General features: G+C 40.5%; 1 protein-coding gene across 1 annotated transcript in view; it reads right to left on the bottom strand.

The window, feature by feature from the left end:
* The window catches only part of LGR5 (leucine rich repeat containing G protein-coupled receptor 5), a 146,145-nt gene that overhangs the window by 35,251 nt on the left and 83,138 nt on the right, over positions 1 to 27,756 (bottom strand). Inside the window, exons 4-6 of the mRNA XM_066257668.1 lie at positions 20,112 to 20,183; positions 3,403 to 3,618; positions 850 to 921 (exon numbers count right to left, since the gene is read on the bottom strand). Of these exons, the coding sequence (XP_066113765.1) occupies positions 850 to 921; positions 3,403 to 3,618; positions 20,112 to 20,183 (360 nt within the window). The remainder of the gene's footprint in view (positions 1 to 849; positions 922 to 3,402; positions 3,619 to 20,111; positions 20,184 to 27,756) is intronic.

Raw genomic sequence — 27,756 nt, 5'->3', positions numbered from 1 at the left:
CTCTCCCGCTCACCAGGGCAAGGAGGATCAGCCTCGCCCTTGGGAAAAGGCTTGGCCAGGGTGTGGCGCATAAGAAGCCCTTCTCTAAGTGGCCCAGGACACACTCTAGGCTATGGTCAGCTGGCTGGGCTCTATTTTTATTATAAGTAACAACTCAAAATTAAATTTTTGGCCTATTCTTTGGAATTAGACTAGAGCAGTAAGCATGGATTTCAGAGTCAAACTACAGAAGAAAGCAAATCCCAGTTCTGGTATCAATTAGCTATGTAATGTTGGTAAAATACTTAACAGCACTAGACCAAAGATGAGATATAGTAATAGCTGCTCTCCTAAGATGGCTGTAGAATGAACTGAAACAAAGTATGCAAAATGCTCAGTGCAATATTTGACTATAGATATTTTCAATCCATGGTAGCTGCCATTACTTTTTAGTCTTTATGTTTGCTTTTAGCATGAACCCTTGCTGTTTCCTAATAAGACAGCTGCTCATCTCGAATTGGAGCCTCCCCTACACCCTCTCCTTCAGTGCTGAGTGAGCCTGAGTGACGGTGGAGAATTGACCCTTGACAGAGAATATGCATTCCTAAGCAAACAATCCCTGCTCAGGGGAGAGCATCTCCTTTGGCTCATCATGATTCTAAGTGATCGTTCTTGTTAGAGTAAAATAAAATCTTAGTTTTACTGTTTAGCTTTGTGTTTGTGTGTAAAATGAAGCCACTGTGCTTGTCTGTTTAAAGCTCAGTCACGGAACCAAACCCAACAGTGAGTCTGACTTTAAGGCTATTTTGATGCCTTCAGAATACTCATGAAAACACTGAAAAAAGGGAAACAAATAAAAGGTCAACTCACAAAGTCTCTAGGCTATGGAGCCCATCAAAGCATTTCTTTCCCAGAGAGTGGATTCTATTGTTATGGAGATGCCTGCAAGAGAACATTACCGACACCGTCACCAAGGCACACTGCACATAGACACTTAGGCTCAACATATGATTGCTCAAATTCGAATACATTTCTACTAAAGAATTCACTAATTATATATAAGAAATGTTTTAGATAACATTTTTTTTTTAAACGCACGAGAGAAACAGAGAAAGAGGAAGGGAGATACAAAAGGAAAGAGATGAGAAGCACCAACTTGTAGTTGTGTCACTTTAGTTGTTCATTGATTGCTTCTCATATGGCCTTGATGGGGGAGGAGGGTGGCTACAGCTGAGCCAGTGTCCCTTTGCTCAAGCCAGAGAGACCTTTGGGCTCAAGCCAGTGACCATGGGATCATGTCTATGATCATGGGGATCCCATGTTCAAGCTGGCAACCCTGCACTCAAGCTGGATGAGCCTTCGCTCAAGCAGTATGAGCCTGCACTCAAGCCTGCGACCTTGGGGTTTCAAACCTGGGACCTCAGTGTCCCAGGTTGATGCTTTATCCACTGTGCCCCCACCAGTCAGGCTGTTTAACATTTTTTCTTTTTTAAAGTTTATATGCTCAATTCACTCTTACCATAGATGATCTTATACTATAGAATTTAATAGGCAGTCACAGTTTTACCTTTAGGATTGGAAATATCAGGGATTGTATTATAATATGAGCAACATGATTGATAAAAGTCAATTCAGGTTGTTCAGTGCGGTTGTTCTGTATAGTTTCCAACCTGGGTTATTTAACATGGCTTTGGGATGCAGAGTGGTAAGCAGAGATGCTGACTGTCATCAACCAATGGAGGATGGAGGAAGGTTCTGGGTGTACTAAGCATGTTCTCTATTGAAGCTGATGGCTTATAATGGCTACATTCCCAGGGTGGAGCCACAGGTTAACCGAAAACAGCACTTTTGACTACAGAAAATGGTGATCAGATTTTTCAGCTGCCAAGGAGATTAGTTATTTTGACACAGTATTAGTGTATAGAAGTATTAGCATTGGCTGGTCAGTCAGTTAGGTCAAAACCAGTAAGAGCAACTTGCATAACTGAAAACTGGACCAAGTTCCGAAGATATTTTTGGAAAATAAATTTAAGGAGGACAGAATAAAAAAGAATAGTTGGATCTCTGTAAATCTATTCCCTTTAGTGTAGTGATTTTCAACTGGTGTGCTGTGGTATGCTGATGTGCCTCAAAAAAAATTTAAAACGTACAATACCTAACTATTTAGTCAGGGACACTGGCTTCTTTCTCCTTAGACTGTCAAATGGAAAATGACAACAGCCAAAATCACAACAGCTGTCCTGTGTGAATGAATCAAAACTATACCTTTTTTTCTGGTTAGATTGGCAGAAAATGTATACATATTTTGGTGTGCCGCAGAATTTTAGTAATTAGTTTGTGTGTGCTATGAGGTGACAAAGGTTGACTATCGCTGCTCTAGTGGAAGAACAATGAAAGCACCTATCCAGATTCTGGTACGTCCATAGCATCATCTTTGTATGTGAAATCCAGTTTAGGATTTGTTGATGTCACCAAAATTTTATTATTCCTTCACAGTAAGATTTTTATTCTAATAAATATACTCTGGGTTCATGTGAGAAATCTGTAACATTTATTGAAGATCTTCTACATGCAACACATGGAGAAAGGGGGCTGAGGGGAACCTAAAAAGATAGGTAAGGTGCTGGCCTGCTTTCAAAGTAGTATTTAGTACAGTGCAAGAGACAGACACACAGTCAGGTGAAGGGGGATGACTGAAGGCAGTGGTGGGGTGGGGGGTGAGGATGGGGGTGCGTGGAGTGAAGGGGGAAGTGGTACAGAAGAGGCCTTGCTCAAAGTTCCTGCAGGAACTAATCTTACAGCCTTGCTAGCAGCTGCTATTTTCCTCTATCAGCATCGATTGACATATTATACCCATGGAGCATATTGCCACACTCTTAAAGAAGAATGATTATTTTTTGAACTTGAGAATCATTTTGGTTTACTAAAATAAAGAAACCTAGACCTATGCAGGGTGGGGGTGGGAGAGGAAAGCCATATGCAAGCAGAGCTCACTGTTGGGTTAATTCTTGCTTCTCTTTCCTTGGTAGGGGTTCAAGAAACACTTATTAAATAATAAGAAAGGCACATTTCAATTTGACCTGAATTATAACTTATCATCAGAAATGAGGCATTTTTATTACCTTCAGTCCCTGAATTAATTGTACAGTGTGGTGATTACTTGTACAATATACAATGGGCAGAGGTCATATTTTATTACCTTTGAATGCTCAGCAGTCCTTGGCACTTAGCAAGTGTTCCATAAATGTTTCATTCTTTTATACAATTAGAACACTTTCATTTTGGGGAGGGATTCGGGGAGTTTTCTATCCTTAAAATGTCCCTATTCAAGGTCTGAAGGGCCAGCACTTTAAGGCCAAGGTCTTCCAGTGAATTTAGAAACTGTTGAAAGGGAAAGAGGGGGGGAAAATCAATAGAACTTACAGAACTACCAAGCTGGAGAGGTTTCCAAAGGCATGGTCTGGTATGTGGTGTATTTTGTTCAGGGCCAAGGTCATGGCCTGCAGTGCTGATAAACTTCTGAAGGCCTGGACAGGGATTTCCGTCAGAGCGTTGTCATCCAGCCACAGGTGCCTCAGGGAATGCAGGCCACTGAAACAGCTGGGGGGGACGTAGCTGATGTGGTTGGCATCTAGCCGCCTGGTGAAGAAAGCAGGGGAGATACGGACATGAGAGCAAAGCCCAGGCAAAGATGGGCCTTGCAAGAAGACTCTGCCTATGCTGATTAACACAGTAAAACAGGGCCAGGGGCCTCATGATCCCCTGAGGCCTGGAACGTTTTGCTCTCTTGGTAAGCTCTCTTCTTCACTCAAGAGTAGAGCCACTGCTTCTGAGGTCCCCTTTGTGGTAAAATTCCATGGTGCTATGATTCTCCAGGCTTGTGAGCAGCGTGCTTTCATGCACAGAAGTGGCCTCACCTGAGGTATAAAGTTTCAGGTGAGGACCTTCTAGTTTTCCTTTCCGATACCAAGAGAAAGACACCTTCTCCCCTCCCTCCACCCCAAGCCAAATACATGCCTTTGTGTTCCCTGGATTGTTTTGAACATACCGAACATAATAATCTACTAATTTGTTCATAAAGCTTTGGCAAAAGATTGTTGTAGTATTTGAAAGGGACAGAGTAATTTTTAAAGGTTGTTAGAGAGGGGAAAGGGGCCTCTCCCTTTTTTCTTAGTACAGGGCTGGGAAGCCCCAAAACTGCTGGATTTCTTGTTCATCCTGATCATTGGCATTGGACAGATGTTTGTTTTTCCTGTCATTTTAAACAAATAATAAAATTAACAGTATTCCTATCCTTTACTTCTTTTTTTCCACACATCATTTTTTTTTAAATGGTAAAAGACACCTAAATATAGGTCTGGTTAACATGAGCTGTTGCAACTTCAGAGCCAGTAAAGGGAGGGCAATATATTTATTTCCCCCAATCCAACACAAACAATGGCTATAATTACAATGCCGTATCTTTTCTTATTGGAGTGACCAGACAGAGAAATAATTAAAATTCTCTGTGAGGTCCAGGAACGGTGGAACCACCATCACTCAGCTATGCCTCCAGTAACCCTCACGCACTTTTCCCCCCAGTCTGTTCTGAAGGTGCACACATCTGTTTGCATTTTTCAAAGCTAGGATTTAAAAAAAAGAAAAAAAAAAAGAAGAGTTGCATTTTAAACAGTCCATATATTGAGAGGGATTAGGAAATCAAGAGTGGATTTTGAAAAATATTTTAGGAAGCATTTAAAACTAAACCTATGTAGCGAGCACACCAGGATCAGAAAATAATCCCCTGCACACCAAATTAAAACAATTTAGAAATAGAATTCTCTGTGGTAAGGAGCTAATCTCTATGGAAAGCGGCTTCTTCTCTTTCGATCACAAATGTAGCTTCACCTGTCCTCTGGCTCCTATGTCTGACTGAGTGGGCCAAGTTTTTATAGTAATGGAGATACGGTCACTTGGAATAATTTTAAGCATTCAGTGTCATAGTCCACTCACAATTAAATTTCCTGTGGAACAATTATTACTGCAGGCAGCAGAAGCACAGCTTCTAAATATCACAAGGTTCTGTCAACAAGTGGAGCTGGAAATGTTTAGAAAAACTCAAACCGTCTCTTCCCCATTCTCCAGCAACAACATGCTTAGCCCATGTTCAAATATGGTGACGTTTCATCAGGGGAAGAGGAGGTGATTGTTATTGTTTGACGAGAAATAAAGCAAATCTGTAAACTCTCTTTAATGACTGAAGTACTGATTAAAGAATGAAGACTTTATTTAAATAATATGAACTTCGTATTTCAGCTGACATATCATCTGTTGCCAGTGGCTTATGCATTGAAACATCTGGCGGCTTCTAAGAATCCTGAAAATGACTACCCTTAAAGTGGAGTGCAAAACCGGGGGTACCTTTATGGAAAAGGTTCTCTCAGCATTGAGTCCTAGACTTGTCTCCTTTGATATTTAAGGTACTACCAAAGTTTCTGCTGGATTTGGAAGTGACCTTTGATTAGTTTCTGATGTTAATAAACCCGTTTCTCTGGATAGATGTCTTTTATGAATCACTTCCCCCCACCTCAGAAAAAGGATGTAATTTGCCCTCTACATTGTAATCTTGGAGCATTTGCTGTCGGAAATGCAATGAGTAAGACAGGGTAATTTTTCACAGTCTTAACACTTGAGTACTAATACTCCCAAACCCAATACTTGGGTATCCTGAGTGCAGCACTAAAACATTTCTTTTCATATAAGAAGCTCCCAATAAATGATACTCCTTCTAACTACAGTGTTTTGAAGTCAATGTCCACCCCGCCTCAGTAGTTCAAAGCTAATTCAGAGAGAGGTATGTTGTTCACATTCAGAGGCAATATCTGACTTAATCTTTTTTTTTTCTGACTTAATCTTAACAGATGATCCTCAGACTAACCCGGAATATGGGATTAATTATCCAGCCAGTCATACAGGTGGCTCTTACAGAACAAGGTTAAGACTGTAGACAAAGCAGCTGGCAGGGCACAACTGGTGCCTATTCTGTGAGTAAACAAAGGACTCATAATTATATCAGTCTGGTCTTTTGGGGAAGTTGGACATTTCCTATTCATATGCTTGGAAAATACAATAATTAAGCAGTGGGGTATAAGAAAAACAACACTGCACAGAACATAAAAAACGCACAAAAATTTGGTTCTATAACATTATCAGGAGCAACAAACTACATTATTTAGTTCCATTTTTTTTAAAGGTGTTTCCTTGTTATGATTTCCATTTCATGCAAATCACAAGGTGTGTGTGTGTGTGTAGCCAGCTCAGAACCTGTAAATTAGTGCAGAGATTTCGGATGAGGAATCTTGGTTTCAAGTCAGTATTATCACTTTATGACCATGGCCAAGTCAATAGAACTCTACTTTCACATCAGTAAAATGGGGACAACACTACTCTATTTTATAGGGATTGCTTATAATTAAAGAAAATAATACAATGAAGCTTTGTTAGTTATAATGTACCTTGATGATCTTAAATCAACATTACTTGAAGGTGGTTAACAGTTTGTGTTTTTGTCTTTTGAACATCAAAATAATTCAGAGAAAAAAAGGTAAACACAATTTTTTTGCCTTCATCAAAAGTTAGTTAAAATAAATGCTAGGTTGTCAGTGCATTTTAGTTCTGAGAAATTCAGACTACTTCTTTCATCTCTCATACAGAAATAAGAATAGTTCGCAAGTAGACTTAAAAGAAGTCACTCTTATTTTTCAGTCTTTAGCATTATCATTGTGTGTGTGTGTGTGTGTGAGCGTTTTGTTCCTGATACATTACTGAATATACCATCTTCTTTCTAAAGGCAAAGGAGAAGTAGTGACATGTGATAGATGTCACATTCTCAGAGAAAGTTCTCAGCAATATAATCTTGGAGTTTAACTATCCATCAATAATGTGCTAGATGCATAAAAAACCTGCAGGCAGTTATACGCTGCAAAATGAAACACTTGGACAGTGGGACTGGCTGTAGAAAGGTCACCACGAGAGCAGTGTACAGGAGGAACTGGGAAAGAACGGGGCAAGGCAGCAGCAGGTATCAGGGTGAGAAAAGATGAGTGCCTGAAAGAAGATGGAAGTGGACAGGAGAGTCTGATATAAGGGCACTAAGTCCATGAGCCTGCCCTAACAGAACATAGGACTCTCCTGATATGGCCGGAGGGGGAGGCAAGGAAGCTATGGTGACTCGATGGTCCATTCTTGGCAACTGGGTGGATGGAGCCCATGTAAGAAAAAGGACAAATGTTACCCAGTATATATAAACTAAAAATAAAACATGACTGTATGTTTGCTGTGAATGTAGTTCTTTAATATCAATGTAGCCTATGTAATAAAGAGCTAGGAAGGTAACAGATATAAAAAAAAATATTAGTACCTGACCAGGTGGTGGCGCAGTGGATAGAGCATCAGACTGGGATGCGGAGGACCCAGGTTCGAAACCCCAGGGTTGCTGGCTTGAGCGAGGGCTCATCCAGCTTGAGCGCAGGGTCGTTGGCTTGAGCATAGGATCATAGACATGACCCTATGGTTGCTGGCTTGAGCCCAAAGGTTGCTGGCTTGAAGCCCAAGGTTGCTGGCTTGAGGCCAAAGTTGCTTGCTTGAGCAAGAGGTCATTCGTTCTGCTGTAGCCTCCTGCCCCCACCCACCAAGGCACATATGAGAGAGTAATCAATGAACAACTGAGGTACCGCAACGAAGAATTGATGCTTCTCATCTCTCTCCCTTCCTGTCTGTCTGTCTTTATCTGTCCCTCTCTCTGACTCTCTCTCTGTCTCTGTCAAAATTTAAAAAAAGAAAAAAAATCAATCTTTTATGTCAGGCAATGACAAAAAAAGAAGTGCTCATTTCTTTTTTTCACTTTCCATCTGAAATTTTTTCCATAATGTTTTCATGTATAAAGGGTTAATTGTATAAATTTCTTTTTTTAAAAGAAATATTTTGCCAACCTGCTCCACACCACCGACAGGATTTTTTGATTTCTAAATGGCATTATTGTGGGGATTAGAAAATCTATGACCTCATTCTTGCTATTGTTGTTCTAGAAAAAGAATCCTTTACATATATCTTTTATATGATACCTTGCCAATGGATCACACAAACTTATATCTTTGTTTGAATGTCTTTGATGAGCCATAACTATAAGGAAGAAAGCATTAGTCAAAAGATAAGCCATTGATCTTGGCTGGTTTCATATCTGAGATGACTGTAATAATGTCAATTATTAACATGAATGACTAGAGGAAAAAAGCAAAGGTGTGAAGAATGTTGCAGCTGCAGGTATAATAGCTTAAGAAGGTTCTTTTTAATAAATGAGGGTTCTTTTAAATTTTGCATCGTGGCATCTTCCTGACTGACATCGCTATTTTATATTTAGATAAACATTTTTCTTTGTAAGTTTTAAAGAAATGACCAACTCTCTTATACAGACATTTGTATATTTTGTGAGACCATTTTGAACAATTCAGTAACAGTCAAAAGACCCCAGTCCCTTTATAAAACCTTTGGAAAGAAAAGCATTTCAGTTATTATTCATTTTTTTTAAAATTATTTTATTTATTCATTTTTATTTTTTTTTTAGAGAGGAGACAGAGAGGGAGAGAGACAGAAAGGGAGAGAGAGGAGAGAGAGAGACAGAGAGAGAGAAGGGGGGAGGAGCAGGAAGCATCAACTCCCATATGTGCCTTGACCAGGTAAGCCCAGGGTTTTGAACTGGCGACCTCAGCATTTCCAGGTCGACGCTTTATCCACTGCGCCACCACAGGTCAGTTATTATTCATTTTGCTATGGAATAAAATCATGTAGTTCTAAGCCTGTGTATAATACAGTTCCACAAGGTGCCTTAAGTCTTTGCTACGGTGAAATGTTATTGCATTGGGACCAATGGATCATTAGAGTCAGAAGATCAGTATGATAATACTATTAGAATAGAATTTTACCTATATGAATTCTTACAAATTGAATTCATATTGATATATATAAATTCTTCATTATATTATGAGTCACTTTTGTTGTTAGTATTGTTTTTTTTAAAAAAAAAATTTATGAAGTGGACACAATGTGAAATTTTAATGAAATTTCCCACCCACCTCCTAGGAAGATATTTAGTATATGAATATATATAAACATCATGAATGCTTATGTGGGGATTTCTGCTTTTGTTTTTCTATTATTTTTCTGTATTATTTGTTGGTAAACATAATGTAAACCAGGAAGATAAATTATTGCTTTAGACTTATCTCTGAAAAGGTAAAAAAGTTTCTTCCCACTTTTCCAGTTTGGGGAGAGATTAAGTCAGCAGGTTCGCTGAAGTGCAGTAATTTTGAGACTAGTCAGCTGGCTTGACCAACAGTCAGATGAAGTCCCAGCTGAACCGAACCTCTGTCTCTCTGGCGTCACTGGGGAGTGCAAGAGTCCTGAGAGAAATTTATTTTAAAGTCACTTTACATGAAGTTGTTCAGTTCTCAGAGGTCACCACTGCTGTGAATTTTATAACATAGATAATCGATAGCTGAAGTAACATGAGCATGAACTTCTTCAGTTTCATTTTTCTCCATAGAAAACAAAGATCTTTTCGTCAGGGGCACCGACCGGTAGCTTCCCAGGTACCACCAGCGTTGGAAAGCTGGGGGTCAGTTTTGAATCTTCCATTGCTTTCCAGCCAATCATTCACCAGGGCTCTCCGTTTATCTTCATCTCGGAGACTCTCCATTTCCACTGTCTAGTTCAGACTCTTATCTCTTCACACCTGTGTTACAGCAACAGCCTCTGAGCTGGTCCTTTTGCCTTTGATCTCTTATCTCTTCAATTAATCCTGTAGGCTGCTGCCAGATTAGCCTCCCTGAGATTGTATTTTAGGTCATTCCCCTGTTAGGAGTCCTTAGTTCTTCCACATGACCATTCCTTTCACCCAAACTTCCCATTCTGATTCACATCTTTCCATCCACCTTATTAGCCGAACTTCTCTCTTATTTCTCTGTCTCAGTCACGTCCTTCCCACAATACTTCCGGGCCTTCAGTTCATGGGCATATCCTACCTCCGGCCTATCTAAATGGCATCAACCCTCTAAGACTTAATATTATGTCCTGAACCTTATTCTCAAAGTAGAAAGTCCTTAGCTAAGACAATGGGAAAGTTAATTCTTGTAGATGGATCAACCCCAAACTCCTTGAAGAAACCGCTAGGATCCAACTCTCATCTCAGGAAGGGCAGGTAGCAAAAGCCAGGGTGCCGAGATAAGTGTGCAGCCTGGAGATCAGAGAATCCAGGCTTCAGTCAAACTGGGGGAGACTAGCTGGTCCTAAGCAGCAGTTTGGAACAGCACTGAGAGATGAAGGCTTCATTTAGTTCGGCAGGTATTTCTTGAGTGCTTTCTTTGCCTAGGTGCTGTCCCTGCTGTGAGAGATCTAGCCGTAAGCCAGGCAGACATGGTCCCAACCTTTATGGGATGTGTTTTCTACAGGGTAGTCAGATAACCAGATCATTCCAATGAAGTGTTAGGCGAAGGGAAACGCATGGTAGGAGGACCTAACTTAAATTTCACTTTCATTTCAGGTCCAGGTCTGGATTTCAAGCTGTCTATATGTAACCTCTACTTAGTCATTCCTCTTCAAACCTGTTTAAGACCAAAGTCATTATCTTTTCCCCCACCCTCCCCAGATGTAGTCCTCTACCAGTGTTTCCTATCTCAGCGATAGGCTCATTAATCATATGCTTACATAAACCACTCAGGAATCATCCTTCATATCTCTTCTTTTTTCATTCTTCATAGATAATTCATTACCAATATACAAGTAATTCCATCTAAATATTTCCCAAATCCATCTGTCTTGCTTCATCTCCACTGCTGCATCCTGACCAAGTTTTCCTTTCTCTCTTAGATAGTTTCGGTAATCCAGATCTGACCCTGCCCTTTCCTGCCTAAAACCCTCCAGTGGGTTCCCACTGCTTTTACAATAAAGACTAACATTCTTGACATGTTCTTAATGGCTTTCCCGGGAACTGGGCTGCACCTGCCTCACTAGGCTCTTTGTTCACTTCTCCCCACCTCACTCCTCCTGCTTCAACCACAGTGACCTTCCTTCTGTTTCTTCATGTGTCAGCTCCCACCCCCCATCCCAATCCCTACTCCACAAGATTTCGCACATGCAGTTCCCTTTGTCTGAAATACCTGTCCCTCTTGTCTTTGTTAACTTTTACCTTTGCAACGGAGACAATATACCCTTTCTCACTTATAGTTTCTTCATCAGGAAAGCAGAGTCAAGTTCTGTCTTAGAGGTAATGAAGGATCAAACAACCAAATGCAGAGGGAAACACTAAAAAAGCAAAACACTAACCAGGCCATACTATAAAAAATATTGTTGCCGTCTCTTCTTCAATGTGTTTATTTCTGTTCTGAAGCACACAACTTGTCTTTCTGCAAACCTTCCCAAGCCTGTTTGGAGGAGCATGTGTTTCCTTCAGCACCTTCTTCTCCCTGGCATCAGTGCATTCTGTGTGCCTGTTCTCCTCAAGGGCCCCCCTGGGGGAGGCAACATAGTGCAGTGGGAAAATGGGCACATCTTGGAGCCAGAAACACCAGAATTCTTATTCCAGACCAGGGGTCCCCAAACTACAGCCCACGGGCCACATGTGGCCCCCTGAGGCCATTTATCTGCCCCCACCACACTTCCGGAAGGGGCATGTCTTTCATTGGTGGTCAGTGAGAGCAGTGTCGCTCACGTACAGTACTACTTCTGGTGACGCGGGACACACGCATCACGGCTCCGGAAATGCATCATATCACTTGTTATGGCTAGCAGTGACAAATATGGAACCGGACATTGACCATCTCATTAGCCAAAAGCAGGCCCATAGTTCCTATTGAAATACTGGTCAGTTTGTTGATTTAAATTTATTTGTTCTTTATTTTAAATATTGTATTTGTTTTTGTTTTGTTTTATTTTAAAATAAGATATGCGCAGTGTGCATAGAGATTTGTTCATAGTTTTTTTTTAATAGTCTGGCCCTCCAACAGTCTGAGGGACAGTGCACTGGCCCCCTGTGTAAAAAGTTTGGGGACCCCTGTTCCAGACTCATTGGCCTGACTCCGTTACAAGCTTTGTGACCTTGAGAAGGTCAATTAACCTCTCTGAGCTTTTTGCTTCCTCATCACTAAGGTCGCTGCAAGGATGAAGTGGGATGATGCAGGGAAAGGTGCTTAATAAATATCGGTGGTTGCAGCTTTTATTTTTTTACTTAGAATTTTTCCCCTCGTTGATTTGAGAGGGGGTAGAGAGAGAGAGAGAGAGAAAGAGAGGAGCATCAATTCGTTGTTTCACTTAGTTGTTCCATTAGTTGTGCACTCACTGGTTGCTTTTCATATGTGCCCTGACAGGGGATTGAACCTGTAACCTCTGTGCTCCAGGACAACACTCTATGCACTGAGTCACCAGCCAGGGCCTGGCTGCAGCTCTTATAACCGTGCGGTTTAATCAGCTCCACATTTTGAGTTTATTCTTGCAATGTTCCCATACTCTACTGCTTTTTGTTGTGCCTTTTCACAATTCATCACAGACCCCATCTATCCTGAAAAGGGGGAAACACTGCCCCATTCACAATGTGCCTTCCCATAGCTGCCACCCCCTAGCTTTTACAAAGAGTTTAATCTACTTTCCGAAGTTAACCTTCATTTCACCTCACCAGGCTAAAAGAAGTTTATTTTACTTCTCCGTCCACAACATCCATGTTCTCTTTTAGGTATTTGCCTGTTCACTCTGACTGCCGTGAGTGTGATTTATCATAGCGCTGGCAGATAACCTGATATAGGGATCTTTCATGCATGAGCTCTTGTAGGAAGTATTTACATTTTTTTTCATATGTGATTCTGAGGACAACGCTCTAATTTGAACTTGTTTCTTGTAAACATTGCGTAGAAAGGGCTTTGCGTCTGAAAATAACTTTCTTCTAATGTTTAAATGAGGTTGGGGACAAGGCCAAACTCCTCCTCCTCATAACAGCTCACCGGGTGCTGGTTTGTGCTTGGTTCTATGAAGTGAACTCAGTGTGACAGACAAAACCCTTGACTGCCAGAACTTCTAAGTCCACTTCTATCCCACAAAAAAGGCTGGCACTATTTCGATAAAAACAAAACAAAGCAAAATTGTGGTGTATTTTTATTAAGCAGGCTTGTAATTTTTCTTTCTGGAGAGGATTTCAGTGGATGGAATAATGTCTCTAATACTAACACCATTCCTTTTTTTTTTTTTTTAAAAAAAAACAAAACACTCTTAACCATGACCAGGCAGTTGTGCAGTGGCTAGAACATCGGCCTGGGATGCTGAAGACCCAGGTTTGAAGCCCTAGGTCACTGGCTTGAGCGCAGGCTCATTCGGTTTGAGCACAGGGTCACGGGCTTGAGTGTGGGATCAAGGACATCACTACATGGTCGTTGGCTTGAGCCCAAAGGTCTCTGGCTTGAAGCCCAAGGTCGCTGGTGTGAGTCCAAGGTCACTGGCTTGAACAAGGGGTCACTCGCTCTGCTGGAGCTTCCGGTCAAGGCACATATGAGAAAGCCATCAATGAACTAAGGAGCTGCAATAAAGAATTGATACTTCTCATCTCTCTCCCTTCCTGTCTGTCTGTCTCTCTGTCTGTCTCTCTCACTTAAAAAACCCCGAAAAAACTGAAAAAACCAAAAACCCTTTGATCTTTTAAGTTATCCTCTTGGCTACCTCACTTGCTTTCTTTTTGTCTGTTCACACCTCTTTGTCTTCTGTTACTTCCTTTCCAGTCTTTATCCTGGGTTGGAAACCCAATAGGCGTCTGGATATTACAGGGAGAAAACCACTGCTGGTTCTAGGCTTGCTTTACTTTCTGTTCAGCATTGTGTGTCCCTCCGCTTCCTCCTCACCCATTCCTCTTGCTTACTCTTTTTGGACTATTATCAGCAATACCTTATTATTATATAAAGAGACTGGGTGAAGTGACTGACAGTTCACAGGTCCAGCGGTGGGGTCTATAGCCCTGAAACCAGAATCATAATAAGAAGCATGGGCAGATCATATTCCAGGTGGAAATTATACCTTCTTCTTAGATTTTAAATGGTAATCCTATACTCTGAAGGTGAATATTAGCTAATTGGAGAATAGAGATAGTACTGAAGATATGCTTTGTTCTCCTTTCATTCTCTATCTACCAAACTATTCTTTTTGTGATTGTGCATACTCCCCAATTACCTTTGGCAGTGTAGACTTGGAATAAAAACCAACAAGCATTGAATGATACTCTGGTTAATGGGATATGTCATTTTCTTTGACCGTCTTGAACTTCATCAATGACATGCTTAAACATCACTAATGACTATCAGAACATGAAGCAAAAATTTTTTTATAGCTCAGTTTCTTAACTATTAATACAAGGTGTGAGGGTACGGAAAGGTTAAATTCTGAGTTTCCATTCAATCACTGTAATTGGACTCTCGTCCTGAAATGACTATAATGCCGAAAGTTTCTTGGTGAAATACAACTCGCTGTGAATTCTGATTACATTTCCTATTCCCTTCCAAAAAACAGAAAGGAAATTAAGTTACGTTTGATTACATTACAAAAATCCAGTTGGTGACGGGCAGTCATATCCATGTCAGAAGCCAAATGTGCACATTATACAAGGCTGGCTCTAGGATACTGGGCTCTAGCACATGGGCTTGCCCTCTGAGTTTTTAGCTGAGCAATTCGTAAGCATCAGGAGAGAGTTAACAGATCTGTTTTCATTATGCACAAAGCAAAAATATCTTTTGTTTATGCGGAATAAATGGAAAATTACATCTCTTGAAACATGAGTACAATCTGTTTCTTCCTCACAGCAGTGTTACCAATTTCAATATATCAAGTTTCTTAAACTGTACTCAATGAAACCAAGTCTATATGAGTGGAGCAAAGTACACCAATGATCTAGTTCAGTAGTTCTCAATCATTTTTGGTCTGTAGGCCACATAATTAGTATCACAGAACACTAAAACATTTGATTTTTCAAATGCATTGGCTATACAAGTCACCTGAGAATTTTGTTAAAACAAGTTTCTAATTAAGTGAGACAGAGATGAGGCTCAAGGTTCTGCATATCTTAGGAAGTGCTGATGCTGTTGGCCGATATTTGAATATCTGGTAATATAGCAAGTGGTCTAACTAACTTTACCTGCCACAGGTTGTCAGTAGAATTAATAGGCAGGGCTGTTTCAATTAAACACAAACAAGGCAATCCTGACTTTCAGTTCATATTCTAAGTACACTTCAAGTTCATACTGAATGGCAAAGTGTGGATTTTGTTATTATTTCCTGTTTAAAAACAGTTCAGGACCCTGGCCGGTTTGCTCAGCTATAGAGAGTCCTGGGTTCGATTACTGGTCATGGCACACAGAAGAAGCGAGCATCTGCTTCTCCATCCCCCTCTCCCCGCAGACATGGTTCAAACGGTTGGAGCAATTTTGCCCTGGAAATAACTCGGTTGCTGAGCAAGGAAGCAGCGGCCCCAGATAGGCAGAGTATTGCCCCACAGGGACCTTGCAGGGTGGCTCCCCATTGAGGAGCATGTGGCAGTCTGTTTCTGCCTCCCTGCCTCCGGCCTCTCCCTTAAAAAAAAAAAAAAAAAAAAAAAAAAAAAAAAGAGTTCAGGAACTATCTACATATCATCTGAAAGAATGCTTAGGACACTAGTTTCCCCAATCTTTATTTAAGAAGAGTTCAACTATGTAATTACACCAGTCAGAAAACACTAACATTTGCATTGAATTGTTCTGGGGTGCAGCCTCAGCTTGGGGATACTCCAGATGAGTCTCCTGTGCAGCCGGGGCTGAGAAGCCCTCCTTCAGAAGATACAAAGCCAGGTAAGTAGTTAGGGGTGATGCACTCACTGCCCGGAGCAGGGTGGCACTGCCCCTTAGAGAGTGCATGTGTAATACAAGGAAAATAATAATGGCGAGAAAAATAGAGTGAATTCAGGGAAAAGAGAAAATAAGAGGAGCTATTAGATAAAGGGTGAAGGTACAAGGGTTGCTGCAGTCCCAGAAAAGCTGGGTAACTGAATAGAGGTCTCCCAGGTGTTGGCAGCATGGATGAGATGGGTCTCACCCTCCTCCTTACTCACACTGATATGGAAGTAGCACGAAAGCTTACGTATGGCACGTTTGGAATGACTGGTAGACTCAAAAGTAATGCTTAAAGGAAGCAGGAGAAATACTATTAAACACCTTGAATCTGGAACAATAGTAAAATTTTAAAGGGGCTAACTGTTGCCCAAACCTGCACACTGGGTAAGGGGCTCCTTTCGTTGGTACCATTTGGTGTCTGTGTGGTTGGTAGTTAAGTCTATGCTTTTTTGTCAAATCTTAATTTTTGTATCAAATCAGCTTAAGAAAATGTCAGTGAGAAAAAGGGCATGGCAGCACAGTCTGCCAACGTTCAGCACCTCACACAGGTCTGTCCGCGCTGGGTGAAGGGACCCCAGACAAACACGACATAGCAGCCGATAGGATCCGGCATGCCCTGCGGGCCAAATGTCCATCTAGATGCCTCCGTTTGGATGTGATAAGCGTCATACTAGAAAGTTAACCCTTGGCTTTTTTACAGGGAACACATAGTTATAAAGTTTCAAAGGTAATTGTTTTTGTGAACCAGAAACCCAATGCAAGAGACACCTGGTGAATAGTAAATATCTAGACGGTAAGAAACTAAATCTGAACACCTTTATCAGAGAGGCACCACCCAGTTCGAGCGAACAAAAGATTCATGGTTTTCTTTTCCTCAAAGAGTTCACTTCTGTGTGTGTTCTGGTTGTGATCTTCTTTCAGCTGATAGTGGCTTTTGGTTACAAACTCTTATCCTTCTATCTTCTGCCTGCCTCACAGCTGTTTAAAGTTCCTATTGGCCACCGCTATTATCTCGCTTTCCATTCAGCCACTAGACCCCGTGCCCTTCCACAGACAACCCAACTGGAGAGCGGTTGGCTTCTCTGCCTGCTTCTCTCCTTCAGGAAAAGGCTTGTGCAACAAAGGAGGAGTGATACTGTTATGTCATTAAGGAGCTCCTGAAAATGCAACAGGCCTGTCCCATGCCACAAAGGGACCCTTGTGGGCTTGTTTATCTATAGGATGGTGAAAACCTAGGAAGTCACTTTGTTTGACTGGAGTGAAAAGCTTAAAATGGTCTGAAGCACAGATTTGCTTTCATTAAAAAAAAAAAAGATCAAAGGAAGAAAGTATCATCTCTAGATCTCACGTTCCTCCTTCTCTCGTGTCACCTCAATAAAAGGCATTAAGCAAACGATGTATAATTATTAACTGGTGGGCTTTTTACAATGATTTTAAACGAGTCTGCAGTATTTATTTGGCTTTCTTATGCATTTATCTCCCTCATCATTCTAGACCAGAAGCCAGTATTTTGTTTGACAGATGAGGACCTCCCGTGTGAGTAAGTTGAGAATGTATATTACACACGTGTATATTGGAAATCATGCAATACATTGTAAACACTTACACGTGCTGATGAATAGAGATTTGTTGACCAAATACTGGTGGCATAGTCTTGCCAAATAGTCACTATAAACAATTGTTTACAAGCCAAGGTCCAAAACATCTGATAACTAATTTTTATTTACTCAGAGGTTTTTAATTAGTGGAGGGTGGAAACTCCTGATGAAAAGTTTGTGGATTCAGAGTAGGGGAACACCAATACCACTGCTGTGGATGTTCGTGTGTCAGTGTCTCTATGTGGTGTGTGTGTCTGTGCATCTCTGTGTGATGTGTGAAACTGAGGGGTGTGTGTGTATCTGTGGGATTGGTTGAATGTCTGTGTGTGGTGATGGGGAAGCTCTTGGTTTGTAACACTGTGCGGTAAAGCTTTAAGATATACTATTAGATCTTAGCTTATTGATTTGAGAATCCCTGATGTACGTGCAGAACTTAAAAAATTAACTCTTTCTTTAACTCAGCAAATTTCATTATAAGGCAGCTCAAATTATCTAAAAAAAAAATGACAAACAGGATAAATTGAAGATGCCAAAATGTCTAGATTGTGACACCCGTTTTTCTAGATAAAAGGAGAAAGTAATATTCCTGATACGGATTCAGGAACTTCAAATGGTGGAGGAATATAGGACAAGATCCTGTAAGTACAGGTATGTCCTGGGAGCATGTAGAAGAGGCTTTTGACCAGAGTGTTATGAGTAAGTCTCTGTGCTGAAACCCAAAGCTCCAACTCTAGTCCCTCCCACACATACTGTTTAATGAGGATGTGAAGAACTGCTACTCTAATGAAAACTGTCTTTCATGACTTATTTACTGAAATGGTCATGTGGACATTTAACTCTTTGAGTAGTATTAACATTCATGTATGTCCTCGCTCAAAGGGTTAACAGAAACCTCGCTATTCCAGGGGTCGGGAACCTATGGCTCGCGAGCCAGATGTGGCTCTTTCGATGGCTGCATCTGGCTTGCAGACAAATCTTTAATAAAAAAAATAATAACGTTAAAAATATAAAACATTCTCATCTATTACAATTCATTCATTTCCTACCGCTCATGTTCATGGTTGCGGGTACCTGGAGCCAATCACAGCTGTCCTCTGGGACAACACCAAATTTTTATTGGATAATGCATAACGTACACTGGTTGTTGTATGCCTCTCACGGAATTACATTTTAAGATTTTATTTATTTATTTATTTTAGAGAGGATTGAGAGAGAGAGAGAGAGAGAGAGAGAGGGAATATGGGGGAGGAGCAGGAAGCATCAACTCCCATATGTGCCTTGGCCAGACAAGCCCAGGTTTTTGTTTGTTTGTTTGTTTGTTTGTTTTACAGGAACAGAGAGAGAGAGTCAGAGAGAATGATAGATAGGGACAGACAGACAGGAACGGAGAGAGATGAGAAGCATCAATCATCAGTTTTTCGTTGCGGTGCCTTAGTTGTTCATTGATTGCTTTCTCATATGTGCCTTGACCGCGGGCCTTCAGCAGACCAAGTGACCCCTTGCTCGAGACAGTGACCTTGGGTCCAAGCTAGTGAGCTTTTTTTTGCTCAAGCCAGATGAGCTCTCACTCAAGCTGGTGACCTCAGGGTCTCGAGCCTGGGTCATTCTGCATCCCAGTCCAACGCTCTATCTACTGTGCCACCGCCTGGTCAGGCCGGAATTACATTTAAAATATTTATTTATTTATTTATTTATTTATTTATTTATTTATTTACAGAGACAGTGAGTGAGTCAGAGAGAGGGATAGACAGGAACAAACAGACAGGAACGGAGAGAGATGAGAAGCATCAATCATTAGTTTTCATTGCGTGTTGCAACACCTTAGTTGTTCATTGATTGCTTTCTCATATGTGCCTTGACTGCGGGCCTTCAGCAGACCGAGTAACCCCTCGCTTGAGCCAGTGACCTTGGGTCCAAGCTGGTGAGCTTTGCTCAAACCAGATGAGTCTGCACTCAAGCTGGCGACCTCGGGGTCTCGAACCTGGGTCCTTTCGCATCCCAGTCCGACGCTCTATCCACTGTGCCACCTCCTGGTCAGGCACGGAATTACATTTTAAAATATGTGGCGTTCAGGCCCTGGCCGGTTGGCTCAGCGGTAGAGCGTCGGCCTAGCGTGTGGAGGACCCGGGTTTGATTCCCGGCCAGGGCACACAGGAGAAGCACCCATTTGCTTCTCCACCCCTCCGACGCGCTTTCCTCTCTATCTCTCTCTTCCCCTCCCTCAGCCAAGGCTCCATTGGAGCAAAGATGGCCCGGGTGCTGGGGATGCCTCTGTGGCCTCTGTCTCAGGCGCTAGAGTGGCTCTGGTCGCAACATGGCAACGCCCAGGATGGGCAGAGCATCGCCCTCTGGTGGGCAGGGCGTTGCCCCTGGTGGGCGTGCCGGGTGGATCCCGGTGGGGCGCATGCGGGAGTCTGTCTGACTGTCTCTCCCTGTTTCCAGCTTCAGAAAAATGAAAAAAAAAAAAAAGAAAAAAAAAAAAAAAGAAATATGTGGTGTTCATGGCTCTCTCAGCCAAAAAGGTTCCCGACCCCTGCACTACTCAAAAGGTTAAGTGCTCTTTCTCAAATTGATCTTGAGAACATGTTACAATTTCAACTATACTTACAGGGATTGAAGGCTTCGCAGATTCTGTAGAGCTTCCATGGGTACCTGCCTTAGGTGATTATTCTGCAGCATACTGCACATTAAAACAAATAAAAAAGTATTAAAGAAAGTTAACAATTAACAGTAACTGACTATAGCAGTGTCGGGCACTTTTCTAGGTGTCAGATAAACAGGAGAGCCTAAGACAAACCTTTGGCTCTTAGGGAGTTTAGATTCCCATGGGACCAATAGATAATTAAAATTAATGAATGAGTATATAACATGAGACAGGTGATAAGTACTATGAATAAAAAACAAAATGTGGAGTTGGGATAAATGGTAACAAAGAGTGAGACTTTTACTTTAAAGGTGGTCATGGAAGGTTTCTCTTAGGAGCTGATATTTGAATAGAGACCAAGGCAAAACATGTGAATATCTGGGAGGAGCTACTGAGGAAGTGGGAAGAGCAAGTGCAAAGGTCCTGAGGTTGGAACTTGCTTTACTTGCTAAAGGAGCAGCAAAGGATCGGTTGTGATTAAGGAGAAATGAGTGAGAGCAAGAGATTGGGAGAGAGAACCTGAGGTCATCTCATGGAGGACTTGCTGGCCACGATAACATTTTTTTTTTTTGACAGAGAGAGAGAGTCAGAGAGAGGGCTAGACAGGGACAGAGAGATGAGAAGCACCAATCATTAGTTTTCCATTTTGCGTTGCGACACCTTAGTTGTTCATTGATTGCTTTCTCATATGTGCCTTGACGTGGGCCTTCAGCAGACCAAGTAACCCTTTGCTTGAGCCAGCGACCTTGGGTCCAAGCTGGTGAGCTCTTGCTCAAACCAGATGAGCCCAAGCTCAAGCTGGCGACCTCAGGGTCTCGAACCTGGGTCTTCTGCATCCCAGTCTGATGCTCTATCCACTGCGCCACCACCTGGTCAGGCAACATTTTTTTTTAAGTGTGATGAGAAACTCTGTTTGAAGGGTTTAATTGGGAAATGATGTAATTTTATTTGTGTTTTTAAAGAATTACTTTGGTGACTATATAGATTTTTATGAATAAGGACTTTATAGCTTAGACAAAATGGAAATAAGGGTAAGTAGGAGGCTATTAAATATCTTTTTCCTTCTTATTCATGGTCATACTTTGATATAAATTACATTCTTTTTGTGAAGTACTTGCACTTTTTCTCACTTAAGTTCAACAATTCTTTTCAGAACACGGGGACTACCTACCTAATGAAAACACCTGGCAACGATGCAATAAAAATATATTATTGCTGCCTGACCAGGAGGTGGTGCAGTGGATAAAGTGTTTGACTGGGACGCGGAGGACCCAGGTTTGAGACCCTGAGGTTGCTCATCTGGGTCTCAACCTCATGAGCAACTCATCTGGTTTGAGCAAAGCTCACCAGCTTGAGCCCACGGTTGCTAGCTCAAGCAAGGGGTCACTCAGTCTACTGTAGCTCCCTGGTCAAGGCACATATGAGAAAGCAATCAGTAAACAACTAAGGTGCTGCAATAAAGAGCTGATGCTTCTCATTTCTCTCCCTTCCTGTCTGTCTGTCCCTATCTGTCCCTCTCTCTGACTCTCTCTGTCTCTGTCACAAATATATATCTATATATATATATAATATATCTCATTGCTAGTGGGTAAATAGTATGGAAAGAATTCCCATTAGATTCTTTATATTTTGCTACCATATTCATAAAATAACACAATAATTTTGCAACCACTCGTCAGAGGTATAAGACTATTTTAGGAAAGTAAATATTTTAAAGAAAATTTTTTGCTTATTAGGTCACAAACTTATATTTGGATGTCAGATACAAGTTGCCTACTTCCCTCATCCCCACAATTGAAGTTTCTTTCCATTAGATGACTAGCTGGGATTCAGCTCCACTTATGTCTAACTTTGAGGAGTATTTGCTGAATGTGCAAATTCTCAGGTTGTATGACTAAGGTATGGGTCATACCCATGGAGCATGGGTTATTGAATCTGAACATCTCTTTCTTGTCACTAGCAGTGTGACTTGAGGCTGATCACTCAATCGCTCCCTGTCTCAGTGACCAGTAATAATACCCCCCAGGGCGCATTGTAACCATCCAATGAGAGAAAGCATATTATAGAACAGTATCTGCTGCAGAGTAAGCATTCAACAAAGATTGGCCCTTTTTCTGTGAACTGGCCCTTTCTCAAACCTAATAAATAGAGTGAGACTGTACTGAATGGTAACATTTTAATTGGGAAAATAAAATCATCAGCAGCAACAATAATAGCAGCAGCAACAACCAAATCTATGCCAGTGGTTCTCAAACTTTAGTGTTCAGCAGAATCCATTGAAAGGTTACTTAAGTCACAGTTTGCTGAATAAAGTTTTTGGTTCAATAGGTCGGGGTAGGGGCCAGAGAATTTGCATTTTTAACAAACTCCTAAGTGATGTCCTTGTTGCTGAGCAAGGCACCACACACTGAGAACCACTGTATGCTATGCTGTTTCAGATAGAATATTTTCACATGAACTTGAGGCTACATTGAACTTGAAGATAGTCCCTAAGTTTTAAGTCTTGATAAACAAATCATCTAACTTCCCTGACTCTTGATATTTCATGGGATTAGAATAATATCTGATTAATAAGATGTTTGAGGATTGAAATATAAAGGTGTTTATTATACTTTCACATATGCAAATATTATTAGGTCATATACAAATAAGATGTGAAAAATATCTGGAGGTCATAAAATTTATGCTTTTCTCACCATGGCTGAGATTCTGTTTTTTAAGGAATATAATTGCGTGACCTGTATTCCAATAGTTTTACTCAAATAATTTAATTATATTAAACTTGAAGTGAACCATAAAATTTCATAAATCAAGAGTCTTATAATTTATTAATTCCTTACAAACAAAGTCAAGTTTCAGGAAGATCTCATACTTCACTGACCAGTTAGGGAGTCATAAAAATTGTAACTTGAATTCTATATTTTGCATACTTTACTCGAACATTAAAACTTTACATTTATATGCTATTTAAGACTTTTCCAAGCAGTTTAAATATATTATATAATTTTAACTTTATAGAAATGTATTCTAAGTCATTCATTATTGTGTGATAATTTAAATGATAAAATACAGATAATAAACTTAATGTCTAAACTTTGTAAGTAGTATATTACTGGTATAGTGTATTGAATTGTTCTATGCTTTGCTAACCAAACCCTGAAACTATTAAAATATGATCTTCTTAAAATATTGTAAAATTGGAGTAGAGGATAGTAGCTATTTAGATGGTTTTCCTTCATTGAATAGCTGCAAAATTTCTCAGTAGCTTTATACATCTGGCTTCAGAAAATGAAACAAACAACTTTATTAATGATAACTTTTAAAGCTACTCTTACCTTCCAATAATTTAATTTTCAACTACTTCTACCAGTAAAATGCCAAAAATATACTTTACAAAAAAAAAGTTTAAGTCCTGGTCATTCCTTATATAAAGAACTTTTGTTTAATTACTTTCAAATGACAAAACATGAGCAAGTTATCTCCATTACATCCTTATAAGTCTCCGGTGAGTTAATTAGAAAATTCTATTTTTGTTTGAGCTATTCCAGTGGGAGACAAAACAATTAAAGGGTTTATAGCACCGTGGAGTGCAATTAAAACAGGAAGCATTCCCAACATGGCTGCTGAATTCTTTTGCAAATACGCTGTTATTCAATACATTGAATACAAGCAGAATGTACATGAATTGAATATGAGTTTAGCTACTTAGAACTTCATTTTTTTTCATTCATATATGGGGAAGAAAAGAAAATGAAATGCTTTCTCCAGAGACAAAGGATGACTTCATAGTTTCTTAATTTTTTTTCCCTGAGGAGCTTTAAAATATCCACTCTTCCATACCACTCACCCACACTACTCTAACAGTACAATTTTTGGGTTATCTGTTTAGGCAACAGGACTAAATAAGAATATGGACAGTGAGTGAAGCAGAATGAGATGAGTAATATGTCAAAAGGGAACTTTGTAACAAATGATGGCTTGATCCTTAGGTATTCCTTCTGCCTAATTGTCCCATGTTTAGGTATCAAGTAACTATCAATGCTCTATGCTGGGCCTATGTGGGAATGAGAAAATTTTGGCTAATTGTGACCCTTCTGTGGTTAGTTTTACCCATCACCTCTATGTAGCTTTGGTGCTGGTACACTTGCCTTGACCAAATAGCCTATACAAGAAAAGGAACCTTTGTTGGGAATATTGCCTGGTTCAGAATCCCACTGGACTGGATGTTTTGGAATACAGAACCAATAATTTATTTTTCTTTCTAATTTGCATATTGATTTGAGAGAGAGAGAGAGAGAGAAGTATCAACTCACTGTTTCACTTAGTTGTTCCATTTAGTTGTGTACTCATTGGTTGTTTTTTGTAGGTGCCCTGACCTGAGATCAAAACAGCGACCTCAGGGGGCCGGGATGACGCTTTATCCACTAAGCCACCCAGGCAGGGTCTAACTTATTTTTTATGAAGGTCAATATTTACAGGGATAATAATCTTAAAAATTAGTTAGCTTCTACAGCTCATGGTAACAAGTTTGGATATGAAACAGCCCTAGTGAAGGACGGCTGTTGCTATCCTCATTGTTCATCCCCCCCACCCTTTTTTAATTAAGTGAGAGGCAGGGAGGCAGAGAGACTCTCACATGCTCCCCGACGGGATCCATTCAGCAAGCTCCCTACTGGGCAATGCTCTGCCCATCTGGGGCTGCTGCTCCGAAGCTTGGCAACTGAATTATTTTAGTGCCTAAGACAAGGCCATGGTACTATCCACAGTGCCTGAGGCCAAACTTGCTCCAACCATTTGAGCCATGGCTGCAGGAGGGGAAGAGAAAGGGAGGGAGGGGTGGAGTAGCAGATGGTCAGTTCTCCTGTGTGCCCTACCCAGGAATTGATCCTGGGACTTCCACATGCCAGCCGATGCTCTATCACTGAGCCAACCAGCCAAGGCTTCATTGTCCATCTTGATGGACTGTGTTACTACTATCTTTCTCCTTACCATATGCCCTCCTTACTCTCCATATATTGGTCACGGCCCCAGACAAAATTACTTTTATATTATCTTTCTCACCATGCTACAATATAATCCGTTATTTCTTTCTCCCCATGACTTTAGGACTTTATCAGACATTTGAGAGTTTCCATGAAGGTAAGGACAGGTCTGTCTTGTTCAGCATTTTACCTCTAGCTCTGTGGTTCTCAGCCCTATTGGATTCTCCCATTAATAATAAATATTTTATAATGTTTCATCTATCATACTTAGATAAAATTCATAAAAATACAATCTATCTACAGACATCATTTCAAAAAATGTCAACATCATGTACTGCTCTAACTTTATTATAAAAAAGAAATGAGTAATTTATAATGAAGTAATATATATACACACATATCTATATCTATATCTATATCTATATCTATATCTATATCTATATCTATATCTATATCTATATCTATATCTATATCTATATCTATATCTATATTACTTTATACATGATGTTATGTTCAGATATGATTACCCTAGGAGACATTTTTCTGAATGAGTCAGATGTTTGTCTCTACTTTTAATAAATAATGTTGGTGTGAGAGAACTAACATGATCAAAAGCTACTCTGTGTAAGAACAGGGAAATGAGAGTAAAAGTCGAGACAGACACTAGAACAGTTAAGCCATACCGGTAGTGGTACATGGTGCAGTAGATAGAGCATTGATCTGGATGCTAAGTTCCTGGTTCAAAACCCCAAGGTTGCCAGCTTGAGCGCAGGCTTGTTGGCTTGAGCATAGGGTCATCAGCTTGAGCCGGGGTTGCTAGCTTGAGCATGGGATCATTGATATGGTTCCTGGTTCAAAACCCCAAGGTTGCTGGCTTGAGCAAGGGGTCACTGGCTTGGCTTGAGCACCCCCCCTGCCCCTCTGTCAAGACATGTATGAGAAGCAACCAATGAACAACTATAGTAAAGCAACTATGAGTTGATGCTTCTCATCTCTGTCCTCCCCTCCCTTCCTGTCTCTCTAACAAAAAATAAAGTAAAAAGAAAAAGAAAACTCAAATAAGTTAAAATGTATCATAGATGACACATATATTATTAGAAAAAGAAGGAAAGGAACCCTTATTAAAATAAATACAAAATGCCAGGACAACTTATAGATGTTGTAGTAGAGAAATGAGAAAGTATGATATAGATATTCTCACATATAAGTGCTTCTTATCAATGGGTAGTATCAAAATAATTCTCTCTCTTACAGGACAAGATGGGAATAAAATATCACAGAAAACATTCATCCTATCTCAAAATTCTATTAATTCCATCATATGCAGAGGCTAACACTGGTCTCTGGCACTTCAAGAGGCCCTGAGGACTATATCTCACTAGATACCATGGGGAATCAAGGCTGAAATAAATAAATAAATAAATAAATAAATAAATAAATAAATAAATAAATACACAAAGCTGCCCTCAGAGAAATTGGATACTGGAAGAGTAAGATTTCAAAAAAGCCACAGGACACCCCCAAATAAGTAAATCATTATAGAACTGTCACAATACAGACTTTGCTCCAGAAATTTTAAAGCCCGTAATACAAAATATTTATAAAGCAACCTTTGTTGATAAAATTTAGTGAGAGCTCTGTGTTTCATGTTTTCCTGCAAATTTAATGATAATTATTTTTAAGAAGTTTTATATTTCCATGGTTATATATCTTTAATGGTTTTGTAATGTTTGGGGTATTTGTTCAACTGCACTAACAGCATTTTCAACTGAATATGTGGTTAGAAATCATGTAATACTTAGAAGAGACAGTGCATATTGTCCCCTCAGTCAGCCACCTTATTTGACTGGCCAATTCCTAGTTGCATTTCAAGATTCAGCTCATAGGTTATCTCTTTGGGAAAATATCTCTCCTAGGAACCTGAACTTTTTTTTTTTTTTGACAGAGACAGGGTCAGAGAGAGGGACAGCTAGGGAAGGACAGATAGGAAGGGAGAGAGATGAGAAGCAGCAATTCTTCGTTGTGGCACCTTAGTTGTTCATTGATTGCATTCTCATGTGTGCCTTGACTAGGGGGCTACAGCAGAGTGAGTGACCCCTTGCTCAAGCCAGCAACCTTGGGCTCAAGCCAGCGACCATGAGGTCATGTCTATGATCCCACGCTTAAGCCAGCGATCCCGCATTTAAGCTGGTGAGCCTGCACTCAAGCCAGCGACCTCAGGGTTTTGAACCTGAATTCTCCGCATCCCAGTCTGATGCTCTATCCACTGTGCCACCGCCTAGTCAGGCAGGAACCTGAACCTTAATAATCAGACTGGACTAAATTCTTTCCAGCCTCTGTAGTTCCACAGTACCTTACACACAATTCTGGATCCACTTTCTAGGAAAATTAGAAGTCATCTATTTGTCTGTCTTGGTCCACCACCTTGATCCTACAACCTACTACTGGATTATAAACTCTTTAGGGCATGGACCACCCTTATTAATCACTGATTGTATTTCCAGGACTAATTTGTTCAATGCCACTTTGAGTATCACACTCACCAGGCTTTGCTGAACCCGTGATGTACCAAAGACAGGAGACAATGGTTAATTAGGAGAAGATAAATTGAGAGAGTGTCTAACTAA

This window comes from Saccopteryx bilineata, chromosome 2 (genome assembly GCF_036850765.1).
Source record: "Saccopteryx bilineata isolate mSacBil1 chromosome 2, mSacBil1_pri_phased_curated, whole genome shotgun sequence".
Classification (NCBI taxonomy): Eukaryota; Metazoa; Chordata; class Mammalia; order Chiroptera; family Emballonuridae; genus Saccopteryx; species Saccopteryx bilineata.
This window is presented reverse-complemented; position numbering and strand designations above follow the sequence as displayed.